At 41.3% G+C, this 14,486-nt stretch overlaps 1 protein-coding gene across 2 annotated transcripts in view; it reads left to right on the forward strand.

Annotated features, from left to right (window-relative positions):
* Positions 1–14,486, forward strand: part of ENTPD3 (ectonucleoside triphosphate diphosphohydrolase 3) — an 88,598-nt gene that overhangs the window by 60,889 nt on the left and 13,223 nt on the right. For both annotated transcript variants that reach the window (XM_075921953.1, XM_006125573.4), the window contains 4 exons: positions 5,954–6,071; positions 9,390–9,540; positions 10,770–10,929; positions 13,900–14,130. In XM_075921953.1, the coding sequence (XP_075778068.1) occupies positions 5,954–6,071; positions 9,390–9,540; positions 10,770–10,929; positions 13,900–14,130 (660 nt within the window). The remainder of the gene's footprint in view (positions 1–5,953; positions 6,072–9,389; positions 9,541–10,769; positions 10,930–13,899; positions 14,131–14,486) is intronic.

The raw sequence follows: 14,486 nt of genomic DNA on the forward strand, positions 1-14,486 counted from the left end.
TGGAGCAAAGAAAAGCAGCTGCCCGGCCAGCTGGCCATGGTGCTCAGCCAGGGTGCCACCAAGCTCCACGTGGGCAGGCGCAGAGGGGAAGCCGCCCAATCAGCTGGAGCACAGTTCAGCCTCCTCTGGGCTGAACGCCACAGCCAACTGGCCAGGCAGCTTCTCCTCTGAGCCAGCCCACGTAGAGTGTGGTGCACCCTGGCTGAGCGCCATGGCCAGCTGGCCAGGCAGCTGCTTCTCTTCCCTCCATCCCGGCTGCCCTGCGCTCAGCCCAGGGAGGTTGCGCCTAGCTCCAGCTGTGAAAGCCACAGTCAGCTGGCTGGGGTGTTTAGCCCTCCCGACCTCCCAGCTCCCACCATTCCTCACAGCTACTCACCTGTGTTGTTGCTCAGTGAATAGCTGCTCCTCAAATGAGGAAATCTAATGTAAATGTACTGCGCAGGTGCGCAGTTCATAGAGGGCTCAAGAGCTACTCTTAGAGCCCCTGAGATCTACCGGTAGCTCACGATCTACTGGTTGGTGACCACGGGCCTAAATAAACAGGTCATTCAGCTGTGTTAGGGACATAGGACCTGGTTCACTATTTCCTTGAACTTTAGTTATTTTTTTTGTATTCACAGACAGTGGGTATAAAATGGCACCAGATCCAAATGGTAGTTTTACACACACTTTGCACAGGAGTAAATAATTACCCAAGAGATCAGACAGTGAGGTCAGTTCCATAGAATCAGTTACAAGCATTAGTAAAGTAAAACCAGAGTGATGAATGAGAGGGTGCCCCTACTAATAGTAAAAGGTGCATGATGGAGGAATTACAAATGTAGCAACAGGGAGACAACCCCAGTTTAACTTCAGTGCCTGGAAAGATAATGGAGCAAATAATCAAGCAATCAGTTTGCAAACATCTAGAAGACAAGGTGATACATTAGTCAGCATAGATTGTTAAGAACAAATCATGTCCAACCAGCCAGATAACTAACTTTGACAGGGTAAAAAGGTTTATCCATGGGGGAAGTGGTAGATGTGATATATTTTGACTTTACTAAGGCTTTTGATATTGACTTGCATGACCTTTTCATAAACAAACTAGGGAAATAAAGTTTGTGGATGATACCATGTTGGGAGAGATTGCAAGCGCTTTGGAGGATAGGATTAAAATTCAAAATGAACTGGAGAAATGGTCAGTAGTAAATCAAATGAAATTTAATAAGGACAAATGCAAAGTATTCCACTTAGGGAAAGAACAATGAATTTCCCACATACAAAATGGGAAATGTGGGTCACAATGGATCACAAACTAAATATGAATCAGCGTTGCTAACACTGTTGCAAAAAAGGCAAACGTTCTGTGATGTGTCAACTGGAGTGTTGTAAAACACTGACAAATAATTATTCCAGTCTACTCTTTACTGATTAGGCCTCAACTGGAGTATTGTGTACACTTTGGTGGGCCACATTTCAGGGAAGATTAAAAAAAAATTGGAGAAAGTCCAGAAGAGAAACAAAAATTATTTAAGGTCTAGAAAATATAACTTACAAGAAAAGATTGGTTAAAAAAAAGGGGGTTAGTCTAGAGAAGACTGGGGGGAAGGGACGTAACAGTTTTCAAGTACATAAAAGGATGTTACAAAGAAGAGGGGAAAATATTCTTATTAACTACTGAGGCTAGGACAAGAAACAATGGACTTAAATTGCATCATGGCTGGATTAGGTTGGACATTAGGAGAAACTTTCTAATTGTTAGGGTCGTTAAGCACTGGAACAAATCGCCTATGGAGGCTGGGGAATCTCTCATTTTAAAGAACAGATTAGACAAACACTTTTCAGGAATGGTCTATTTATCACATATTTTTGCCTTGAATACAGGGGGCTGGAGTAGATGAACTCTCAAGGCCTATTCCAGTTCTACACTTCTGTGACTCTATTTTTTTCCCCTTCAAACCATCACTTTCTTCTTTCACATTTCCACGAGACAGCAGCAGAACTGATTTTTTTTTTTTGCCTGTCTATCCTCTCTTAGGGTATGTCTACACTTGCACCCTCTTTCAATAGAGGGATGCAAATGAAGACATTCGAAATTGCAAATGAAGCCGGGATTTAAATATCCCGTGCTTCATTTGAATAATTGTGTTATAGCGCTATTTTGAAATAAAACACACTGTGGAGACGCGTTATTTCGAGAGAAAACCCTTCTATAGAAATAATTGTTAAACCTCATTTTATAAGGAATAAGGGTTATTTCTCTTGAAATAACACATCTACACCGCGTTTGTTATTTTGAAATAGTTCTATTTCGAAATAGCACTGGTCCGTGATTATGCAAATGAAGTGCACGATATTTAAATCCCAGCTTCATTTGCAATTTCGAATGTCTTCATTTGCATCCCTCTTTCGAAAGAGAGTGCAAGTGTAGAGATACTCTTATTAATCTTACAATATACTGTAGTCTACTGAATATTGTTGAATATTGATGGAAAATGATAGGTTAAAATCCCAATAAAAAGAGGGAGAAAGCCTTGTGGGGGTTATTTTTTTGGGAGGCTGCTCTGTTTTTTTTTTTTTTTTTAACCTTTGACTCAAATTACATTCTAGCTCTAGGCAATTTTTTTCTACAAGAACAGCCATACCCATCCCAGTATCCTGTCTTCTGATAGTGGTCTATGCCAGGTGCGACAGAAGGAATGAACAGAATAGGTGATGCATTCCCTGTTGCCCAGTCCCAGGCTCTGGCAAACAGAGGCTAGGGACACCATTCCTACTCATTCTGGCTGATAGACTTTGATGGACCTAGCCAAAGTTTTGGATTTTTTAAAACTCTTTTGTAGTCTTGGCCTCCAACATCCTCCAGCAAAGAGTTCCACTGGTTTACTGTGTTTTGTGAAGAAATACTTCCTCTTGTTTGTTCCAAACCTGCTGCCTATTAATTTCATTGGGAGACCCCTAATTCTTGTGTTATGGGAAGGAGTAAGCAACACTTCCTTACTTATTTTTTCTGCATTCCTATAATGCATCTGAGCTTCAGGAAGCCCTGTTCTGTCTTCTGAGCTGTGTAGTACTCTCCAGTTCTCAGAGGCAAGAGATGTGGTGGGAAGGGGAGGGAGGAGGAGAAGTCCTCTAGGGATGAAAGCAACTAGTTGACTATCCGATAAGCAAATGCTTATCGGATAGTCCACTAGTGACTTGACTAGTCGCTTCCCCACCCCTTTTTGCCTCTATCAGAATGAGGCAGCAAGTGGGGGAGCAGGATCTGGTGCTGAGGGGAGCCTACTTAAAAGCCAGTTCCCCCCAGCACCATCTCTGTAAGGGGCAGGGTGCAGTGGGGAACTGGCAGTGCTTCCACCTTTGAAATGTAGCAAGAGCAGAGTTCTTGGTAAATGTAGCAAGAGCAGGGTTCTTGGTACATTTCAAAGGCGAAAACACCGCTGGGACCACAGGGCCAGTGCGGGACTCAAACTCTCTGCTTTTGAAATGTACAAAAGTCCCGGGAAGGCTCTTGTACATTTCAGAAGCAAAGCGCAGGGCTAGCAGGGAACTTTTTGTCCCCCATTGGCCATGCTTCCTGCGGTGCTTCTGCCTTTGAAATGTAGAAAGAGACGGCACATTTTTGCTACATTTCGAAGGTGGAGGCTTCCTTATCAACTAATTGAATAGTCTATGCAAATTACATTGACTATTCAATTAGTTGATTGATCTAAATTTTACATCCTTCGTGTCCTCAAAGTTCTGATTTCAGCACTGAAATGGCCTGATGGAGGCTTTGTTTCTCCATACCTCTCAGGCTGGTACCTTTCCCATGCATTAATTTGCTTTTTCAAAGATGGGAAAAGTAGAGCAGGTGAATTGTGAGTTTCATATCAACAAAAGAAGAGTTTTTTGGTGTGCAAGGGAATAGAGCGGTTTTTTAATTAAATTTCTTTGAATTAACACAAAGAGGATACATGAATTCTGATCCTCTTTTCTTCAGACAAATAATCTTTTCAGCTGCTTAAACATTCACTTGACACAAAAGAGCAGAAATGGAGGCAAAAAATGATCTGGTAGTTAAGGCAGCAGACTAGGACAGGTGAAATCTGGATTTAATTCCCAGATCTGCCATAGATTTCATGTCTGACCTTGGGCAAGCTACTTAATTTCTCTGTAGCTCAGTGACATTCTCTCTCCCATCTGTCTTGTATAGTTAGACTTTATATGTGTATATATATGGCAAAGAGTAAGCCCAAGGGGAGGGAAATCCTGTTTACTTAGATATCATTGTGATGAGAGAGATATTAAAATGTACATGTTGTGTAACTATTTAAATATGCAATGATGCATTCATCCTCAGTGTGATGCTGTTGATGTTAGTGGCTTTGCAGCAGGTATGAGTCTGTATCCAAAAGGAGTTAATTGTTATCCTGTGTATATTTGGATTGTATTTTGAAAAAAACAGCAACAATAAATGGTCATGATACTGGCAGACAAGGCTTCTTCAGGCTTCTAGTTACATTGCAAAATTTTATACATTAACACTTCAAGTCAGACAATGCTAGTGCTGATGGCTAAGGCAGTAACATACATTTTACCTGAAGCATCTAAGTCTCCTTAAAGTGACCCACACACCAAAGTGCACTATTGCATTACCTCCCATTTTTAGAGCAATTTAGATTGAGCACAAATATATATAAATATATATTTCCCCAATTCTGTTATCTGCTTATATGAGCACAGAGGAAGCACGTTCCTTATACAACCTTTGGATAAACTGGAGCAGTCAGACAGTGCTCCACATTAAAGTAATGGGGCTGTGCTAAACAATAGAGTTAAAGAAATGCCAGGGGACTGTGCTACATTAAAGTTAACTACTCATTTCCTATAAATGCTTCAAAACAAGCAAGAATGACTTTGTCTTCTAGTAAGTTTGAAGTTGACAATATTTGGTTAATCAAAATAAGTGATTTGCAGCTATGAGGGCTGTGGGAAAAAGCAGAAGCCTGCCTGATACGGCATTTCGCTTTTCAGCCTCTGTAGCATTCTGATTCACCTAGCTATTTTGATCTGAACTACAATTTCCAAGTTGTAGCGTGTTTGTTTCCTATGGAGAACACAACAGGGAACACAAAAACCTGCCCTTGGAAGATGCTGAATGCCTCCAGTGTCCATTGACTTCAGAAAGAGCTGAAGGTAATCAACACTTGGCAAGCTCAGGCCTTGAGCATGGGTATGTCTACACTGCAGGGTTTTTCCAGAAAAACGACCATTTTTCCGGAAAAACTACTGACGTTCACACTGCAATTGCATTCTTTTGACAGAAAGTTGAGAGAACGCAGAGTTTTTCTTACAGTAGTAAACCTCTTTCTATGAGGAAGAAGCCTTTTTCCAAAAGAGCTCTTTCAAAAAAAAAAAGGCATGTCTGGACAGGGAAGAGGGGATTTCTTTTGAAAGAAGAGGCCTCCAGGAAAAAGCACAGGTGCACTGGTGGCCACTCCATCCATAGTAATCACAACTTAAATGCGAGCTATCATCCAATCAATGTGGACGCTATCTTGTTTTATGTGCTTTGGCAATATGGACACTCTCTTTCAAAATAAGCTTTTCCGGAAGATCTCTTCTGGAAAAGCTTCTTCCGAAATAAGCCTACAGTCTAGACATAGCCCATGTTAAATATGTCTGAAAGTTTTGATCACTCTCAATTTCCACAGCGCCAGATGCAGAGATGCTAAGATAGACTACGAACCAGTTTTTCATTAGGAATCCTTTCATTAGCAATCCTTCCTAGACTTGTGACCTGATTCATGCAGATTGTCCAAGTACCTGATGTCTTTAGTTAATGACTCCAGTATACGTCAAAGCATTCCTTTGGCGTTTAAGTACATGTGCAGCATAATGACAGGTACTGAAAACTTTGTGTTTCTTTTTTAAAAAAACAAAAAGATGACCAATTTTAGATTTTTCAATTGCAACTCTTCTTTTCCAGTATGGGATAGTGCTTGATGCCGGATCATCTCGGACTACAGTCTATGTGTATGAATGGCCAGCAGAAAAAGAAAATGATACGGGAATAGTAAGCCAGACCTTCAAGTGCAGTGTGAAAGGTAAGAATCAAATGAGGATTTGGAAACAGTAGTACAATGCCAAAAAAGTTATTAATCCCTTATTCTGGGCCAGCCAGTGCTAGTGGTAGTTTGTGTTATCTGTGGGATACTTTTACTTATGCTAGTGGAGCAATGCTTCTTCAGGGATTTTCCCCTCGCATGCTTCCTATTTCCCCAGCATGACTCTTCCACTCTAGTGGAGTGGGACAACTGGAGTGGGAACTTCCACTGGGCTGACATCCGCAGAGTTCTTGTGAAAGAAATGCTCTGGAGACCATTTATGGGCAGAATCTAGTCTCTCTCTACTGCCTGAATGACACAAAGGGGCCAGATTGTACCGGTCAATCTGACCCTTCAACATCTAGTGCTTCTAGTATCTTTGAAAAGGCTGTTTCATGTAAAAATAATTTAAAATAAAAACTCTTCGAAAGTACTAGGGGCTCAACTTCTGTTGGAGTTTTGTAGTTGATTTCAGTGGAAGCAAAATAGTTGTGCTAGCAGGTTGGCATGTTATTTGCTTTGCCTTTCTGGAAATCTCGAGTACTTTAATGGTTTTTTTACATTTTTGTTATAAGTAACTCTAGTGCTTTGTGAGTGATGCTAGACTGAGGATCCTGAAGACCCAAGTTCTCTAGCTAAAGAACAGATACAAGCGCATGGGAAGCATTAGTACAAGCTTTCTCCCCCTCCCCTTTCCCTATCAATCTCTTAACTGAAGAGAAAGCCACTAGTGGTGAGAGGAGAATTTATTTTTTATGGTCATTGATTCCTGGGTCTTGCTTCTGAAACTGCCAGGAAGGGTTCTAGTTGGGATTATGGTTTGGAGACGGAGAATATTGATCCTCTAAGAACAGGATTGGATTAATTTCACATAGGGCATTGAACAGCCAGCAGATAGTAACTTTTGAACATTGCTAATCTGGGTCAGTTTGACATGTGATCTTGAAGGAAAAAGCTCTATTCTTCTTCACCAGTCACACATTCCCTTTACATTTTTCTAAGTTCAAATTTGGCTAAGTGTTTCACCTAATGGACATGTCTGTATCTCACAGAGCCATCAGGTTAGGCATGCACCTAGCACAATGTGTTCAGGAGAGGACAAGGAGTGGAATAACAGCTGTTGCAGTTTAGCGCGTTAGTGTGTTTGCAGAGATACATGGGGGAGAGCCCTAAATTAGAAGGCAAGAGAGACTTTTATGACCATCTAGTCCAGTGTTTCTCAAAGTGAGCCACAGGCCCACTTTGGGAAAGCCATTAGTGGGCCTGCATCACTTTGTTTACCTAAAGGGTCCATAGCCACGGAACCTCACAGCTCCCATTGGCTCCAGTTTGGCGTTTCCAGCCCAAGGGAGCTGTGCCAATATACCTGCCCTTTCAAATGTTGCAGGTGCAAAGCTGTGGAGAAAGGCAGAGACCCCACGCCAGGACTGGGATCTGCCCCAACAAGACTGCAGCCTCCCCTGCACCTAACACCCGCAGGAATTGGCTGACCCTCTGGAGCTTCACAGTCACAATCTGACCCAAACAGTGGAGTGGCACAGGTCTTCCTGCACTGCCACAGGAGCTATTCAGCAGCAAGATGGCCCACCCCGCAGCAGAGGGTCTCTTTGCTCTTGTGCCCCTGCAATGACAAGGATGAAACTTGGATAATGCAGAGGTTCAGATAACAACAAGGTGTTGGAGACTCAGGGCTATCCTTTAATAGTAGATCATCTCTCTTCTCATTCCCCTGTTCATCTCCTCCCTTGTCCTACCCGCAACCTTGTGGTTGAGATTGGTTATTTGCTTTATGGGCATTTTTGTTTTCCTTTTTATTATTCTGATTAATGTAGTGGTGCTATTGGAAAGCTACAGTGAAGAAGCTTGCATTTCATTCTAGATGCAGTCTGGTCTGTGGTCTGTCTTTATTCTTGTGTGTTTTTAGCTGGGGGCCAGCGCTTAGAAGGCTGTCATTTGCTTCCACTAGTCTCATATTTGTAATTGACAGTTCCATTGCTTCTAAGGACCACAGCTGTAGGGTTACATCCTTATTCCAGATGGTTTCTGAGCTAGCATGCCTACTTTGGAGTCTGGATTTGATCACGAGCCTCTTAGGTAAAGAGTAGGGATGTAAGCAACTAGTCGACTACCTGATAAGCAAATACGTATCAGGTAGCTGGGTAGGAACTTGATTAGTCGCTTCCCCCTGCCTTTCTGTCTCTATCAGAGAGAGGCAGCAAGGCGTGGGGGGAGCATGAGCTGGTGCTGGGGGGAGCTGGCTTAAAAGCCTTCCTCCCCCAGCAATATCTCCGCGGGGGGCAGGGAAAGCAGGGGGCAGCGGGGAAATGGCAGGAGTGGGGCTTGAAACAGTCCTGCTTGTGCCGGTCCCACTGCTACTCCTCTCCCTTTGGAATGTACAAGAGCAGCCTGTGCCTCTTGTACATTTCAAAGGAAGAGGCACAGAGGGGAACCCCTACTAGTGGGGACTGCTTTGCTCCCTGCTGACACGGGTTCCCTCTGCCTCTCTCCCTTGGAAATATATAAGAGCTGTGGGCGACTCTTGTACATTCCAAAGGGAGAGACACAGTGGGATAGCGAGCACCCCCCTTACCAACTAATCGAGTAGTCAATGGAAATTCCATCAACTACTCAATTAGCTGATTAATCAAAATTTAACATCCCTATTATACAGAGAGGGAGACCGAGACGAAAAAAAAGGGAAATGACTTGGCAAAAGTAATTTAGGAGGTTGTTGGGGGTCTATTCCTGTGTCTGCCTGGTTGCTTGATTCCTAGTCTAGGTCTCTGTCCAGTGGACCATACTGCCACTAAGTCCAAATAAAGGTCAAATTGAAGCTCACAAGTCACTAGTTAGCTATCAATAGGATGCTACTTCCAGATTTGGACTGACATATGCCAGTTTGTTAGATGTAGTCCACATGATGTAGGTCACACAGGGATGGAGTTTTCTATAATTTTTGTAATTCAAGAGTTATTTTCCATCCAGTATGTGGATTTTTCTGCAGTTCCTGCCACATATAATATATTTTTCCCATTAATGTGGCACTTCTGTCAATTTGTGCTTATGTACATTTGGAAGGATGGCAGTGGAAGGAGGGGGGGAAGAGAGTCATCAAATGCCCTGTATAAGACTCCAAAGCATGTTCATGAATATTCTTTTAATAATTAAGATTTGTAAATTAAGTTCTGGTTTAAAGGTAAAACATCTTTTTTAAATGGAATATTAAAAAAGGGGAACTGTTTCTTCTGATTTCTGTCACTAGGTGACAAGGCAAATGAAATCAGCCACTTTTTTTTTTTTTTTTTTTTCCCTTTTAAGGCCCGGGTATATCCAGCTATGGGAATAACCCTCAAGAAATGGTCAAACCCATTGACAACTGCATGAATAAAGTAAAGGAGAAAATTCCATCTCACTTGCATAAAAATACCCCAACATATCTGGGAGCTACAGCTGGAATGCGATTACTGAGGTATGAACCAAAAACTCCTCAGTACATGTAATATATGTAAATAGAACAGCAGCATATGAAACTAATCTGGAAAAATGTATTAGACAGTTCTGTGTTTGCCAGGAATTTTGATCTGTCTCAAAAGAAAATCCAATCCAGCAAGTAAAATTAAAGGTTTGGAACTTTTGGTCTAATTTTTAAGCAGCTCTGCTTTTCTTTTACCGTATTGTTTTACTGTATTATAAAAGAAATATTTGCTTTGTTTGCACTACAGCAGTGTGAGGTCTAAATTTCTGTCCTCAGCATGTGGGGTCAACTGCTGCCGAGTAAATAAAAAATATTTGAGGTTAGGAAACCCAAATTCATAGATGGTGTAATTCATCTGGAAACCAAAGTTGTACGAGGTGAGAGGGTACTAAATGCACTATATCCATTCATGGCGCTTTTGAGACTGGCACCAGCTGGATTTTTTGTTCTCCATTTTAGTTATAGCTTGAATGGGCCTGAAAACTCTACCGTGTCATCATTGGAGATGATTCGTCCAGAACAGGTTTGGGGCACATTAATGTGGGGAAATTTGCATTGCTGTTTCCTGTGCTGTATCTGGCTCTATGGCTAAAGAAAAGGCTCAAGTCTCTAACAGTTAAACCAGCATCTTTCACATAGACACTCAGTTCACTAAGTACAATCTTATATAAGGAACAAAATACTCAGGTGCTCATTGTGTAAACATGGCAAGCATTGGACATAGGCCCGTCTACCCTGCAGCCGGAAAATGTAATTTCCTGCTTAAGTAGACACAACCTGCACCAGCTCTGACTGAGCTAACGTGCTAAAAATAGAAGTGTGGCCACAGGGGTGAGAAAAGTTAACCATCCCAGTAAGTACCTCAGGGTCTCAGATGGGATTGTACAAGTCTGCACTCCTATTTTTAGCACACTAGCTTGACTGGAGCTACTGAAGTTGTGTCTGCTTGAGCTGAAAATTATACCTTCCAGCTGCAGAGTAGACATGCCCACAGTTTGATGTTCTACCACCGTCAGAGTTGTTTTAAGCCAGTTGTGCTTGCTAAAACTGGCTGTACATTTAATTTGGATGTTCCTTATTAAAGGCTGTCCCTCCAATCAAAACGGACTCAGATTGTCAGTAGGAAATCATGGGCATTCCTTTAAGTCACTAGGTTGATAAAATAATAAAGGTAAACTTGTTTTTCCAGATGCTCAGCATTTTGTGTTTTGTGAATTGCTTAGGTCACAAAATGAAACGACAGCCAATGAAGTCCTTGAGAGCATTCAAAACTACTTCAGCTCCCAGCCCTTTGATTTTAGGGGTGCTCAAATCATAACTGGGCAAGAGGAAGGGGTGTATGGATGGATTACAGCCAACTATTTAATGGGCAATTTCTTGGAGGTGTGTGGAAAAAACTGCATGTTTTTTTATTTTATACTGTTGCTTATGAATCCCAAGTTTTGGAGGAGATGCATGTTAAGAAATGTGGAGCCAAAAGTAGATCACAGACAAGCTTTTGGTCCATAGAGAATAAAATGAATAGAGTGTTTATCTTAACTAGGAACACTGGAAATATTTAAAAGGCATATTAATGGCCGAGGTAGAACTCTTAACAAGAAACAAAAATAAGATTCTTGTCTAAATGGCAAATCTAATGCTTAGTCCTAAGCACAATGTGTATTGCTGCTTCTTCTTCCCCATATCCCATCATCAGGGTCTGGATCATTGTGCAAACATTCTCCAGCTTCGTCAGTTTCAGGCAGCCCTAAGGTCCACCTGTTTATCGTCTTCTTAAGTTCAATTAATCACATCCTCAGCTTTCCTCACGATCTCTTTCCTGCCATGTGCTCTTCACTGGGTCCTCCTTTTTCATCCTCTCTGTGTGTCTGAACTAGAAAAGTCATGCTTCCTGGATTTTGTCAGTCACATCTCGGACTTTATCTTTCATCCTAATGCTTTTATTTGAACCATTTTATCTATGTCGGTACAGCTATGGTAGTATGTGATTGCAGCTATGCCACTGTGTATGATAGGGATGTAAATGGTCTTTAAAAAAGTTAACCAGTTAAATACTATGGCTGTGTCTACACTGACATAAATTTCCAGAAATGCTTGGAACGGAATACTATTCCATTTTCAGTTCCGGAAAAGGAGCGTCTACATTGGCAGGCTGCTTTTCCGGAAAAGCCCTTTTCCCGGAAAAGCGTCTGTGGCCAATGTAGATGTGCTTTTCCGGAAAAGAGCCCCGATCGCCATTTTCGCGATCGGGGCTTTTTTCCAGAAAAGACTACTGGGCTGTCTACACTGGCCCTTTTCTGGAACAGTGTTCCAGAATAAGGACTTATGCCCGAGCGGAAGCAGAATAGTTTTTCCGGAATAGCAGCTGATTTTGTACAGTAGAGCATCGTTGCTTTTCCGGATATTCAAGGGCCAGTGTAGACAGCTTGCAGCTTATTCCGGAAAAGCAGCTGATTTTCCGGAATAAGTGGCCCAGTGTAGACACAGCCATTATGTTTAACTGGTTAACCATGGTACAGACCCTTCCCATGGCACGGCTGTGCTGGAGCTTACTGAGTGATACTTACCGTGTAACTGGTTACCCTTTACATTCCTAATAGATTATTATAGCAGTAGAGCTACTCCTGTGTAGGAAAGGAGATAAAATTAAACTAATATCTGGCTTCTTTGTAACAGCATAGTTGCATTCATACTAGGGGTTATATCAGTATAACTATCTTGGTAAAAAATCCCATCCTTAACTGACATAGTTATACTGGTATGAAATTTGTGTATAGATCAGGCCTAACTCAATTGTGTGCGTGGAATTAGCTTTACCACAGTGATCTTCAGTGCACAGTTGTATTAATTACAGATGTTTACTCTCCAAAATATTTGAAATTATCCTAGTAAAGCTTGTAGCCCAATTCATACCGTGAACTCCCTTCCGCACCCAATCTCCATCCCAGAGCCTGCACCACCTCCATAGAAAAGTGAGGCCCTTGACCACTTTCCAAAATCTTGCAGTGTCCCCCTGCCCTCCAAAAACATTTATTGCCCACTTCTGCATAGGGATTGTCTACAGATGTTTGCTAGAGCATTCAGTCCTCTCTCACATCTCCCATCACATCACAACACATACCTGCACAGAATGAAAACTCCTTCAATAAATGACAGTATTAAAAGAAATCATTGGATGGTGCATACTTTGCTTTTGATGACATGCAAATCCTACAGCCGTTTTCCTTTGTTTGTATAAAACGACTGGCAGATAGGTATCTAGAAAAATCCGGATAACTTTTCAAACTGAAAACCTCTAGATAAATGGACCTTGCTTATAGGCCTAAGATAATAGGAATGGTTTTTAAAATATAAAAACCTTCAGAGAAGCTCTTGGACAGATCCTCAGCTGGTGTAAATTGCAATCGCTCCATTGACTTCAGCCAAGCATTTAACTGAGGAGCTGGCTCTCTCTAGCTACTGGGCAGAAATCTGATTTTCTGTGTCCCAGGGAATTGCATGGTTTCAAAATTTCTATTCAGAAACTGAACAAAAAAATATTTTTAAAAAATAATGGCAATGTAATAAATGTGTTTGGGTTTATAAGAACCCTTTGATAAAATTTAAACATGAGTTTCCATTTTCTACCCTTTTCAACTTTTAGTGTTTTTTCATGTAAAAAATCATGAATTTTATTTTGAAAGCTTTTTTTCAAAATAAAAAAAGCAAAACAGTTCATTCTGAAACATCAAAACTGGATAGATTTTGACAATATTGATACATTTTGGGGTTTTTTCTAAACTAAATTTGGTGAAAAGATTTTTTTTTCAAAAATGTTCTAATTTTGAGGAAAATGTCATTTTTCATTTTGAAAAAAAGTGTTTTGATGGAAAATTTCCTGACAGCTTAACCAACTTTGTTCTTAACCATTTCAGACCTTTTAATGTTTAATTTATCCTTTATTAAAGTGTTATCTTTATAACACTTACTACCTTTATATACCTTTGTTAGGAAGATAAGTGAATATTATCTCTGTTTTACATATGCAGAAGGACTAAGTGATCTGCCCAAGCTCATGTACAAAGGCAGTATCAGAACTAGGATTAAAGGCTGCCAGGCCGGAGCTATGAATGCTAAATCATACCTCTGAGTTTTAGTAGTGTTGACCCTTTCCTTCATTCTTCCTCTTCATTTCCCTTTGTAAAAAAAATCACCCTAATCTACGAAACCTAAGCAGACAATGCTTACACACAAGAGAGCTTTTCTTGAGTGGTTTGTTTTACACTATTGTTGGCTTAAAAGCAAATGAATGAAAAAGCTTGAAAGAACATAGAGAAGTAGCTGGTATTTCATACCTACCTGTTTAATTTTTAGAAAACCCTTTGGAGGACATGGGTCCGTCCTCATGGAGCAGAGACCACGGGTGCGCTTGATCTAGGAGGAGCCTCCACTCAAATATCCTTTGTCCCAGAGGAGTGTTCGCAGAACTCCAGCAGCACGTTACAAGTGCAGCTGTATGGCTATGAATACAATGTGTACACTCACAGCTTCCCGTGTTATGGAAGAGACGAAGCAGAGAAAAGGTTCTTAGCCTCACTAGTGCAGGTACATTCAGGGACTCTGTTGTTTGGATTGTATTCAGTAACTTTCTGAACGTGTTCTCTCTTCTGCCTTAAATTCTTCTTGCAGTAGAGCCTACAGACCTGAGTTTGGGCCCCATTATGTTAAATGCGATGCAAACACATCGGACTCATTTTATACATGTACCTAAATTGAATATTGCTTCCCCCTCCCCCTTTTATTTCTTGTCCTCCCCATCAAAGATCTCTGTCTGAGGTTTAGGGAAAATGGAGCACTGCCTCTCCAGGCTCCTAGTTCCTTTACCCTGGAGCATGCAGAAGCTCCTCTTTGTGGTTGGCAATAGGGATGTAAGCGATTAGTCGACTATCCGATAAGCATAA

This window comes from Pelodiscus sinensis, chromosome 2, assembly GCF_049634645.1.
Source record: "Pelodiscus sinensis isolate JC-2024 chromosome 2, ASM4963464v1, whole genome shotgun sequence".
Taxonomy (NCBI): domain Eukaryota; kingdom Metazoa; phylum Chordata; order Testudines; family Trionychidae; genus Pelodiscus; species Pelodiscus sinensis.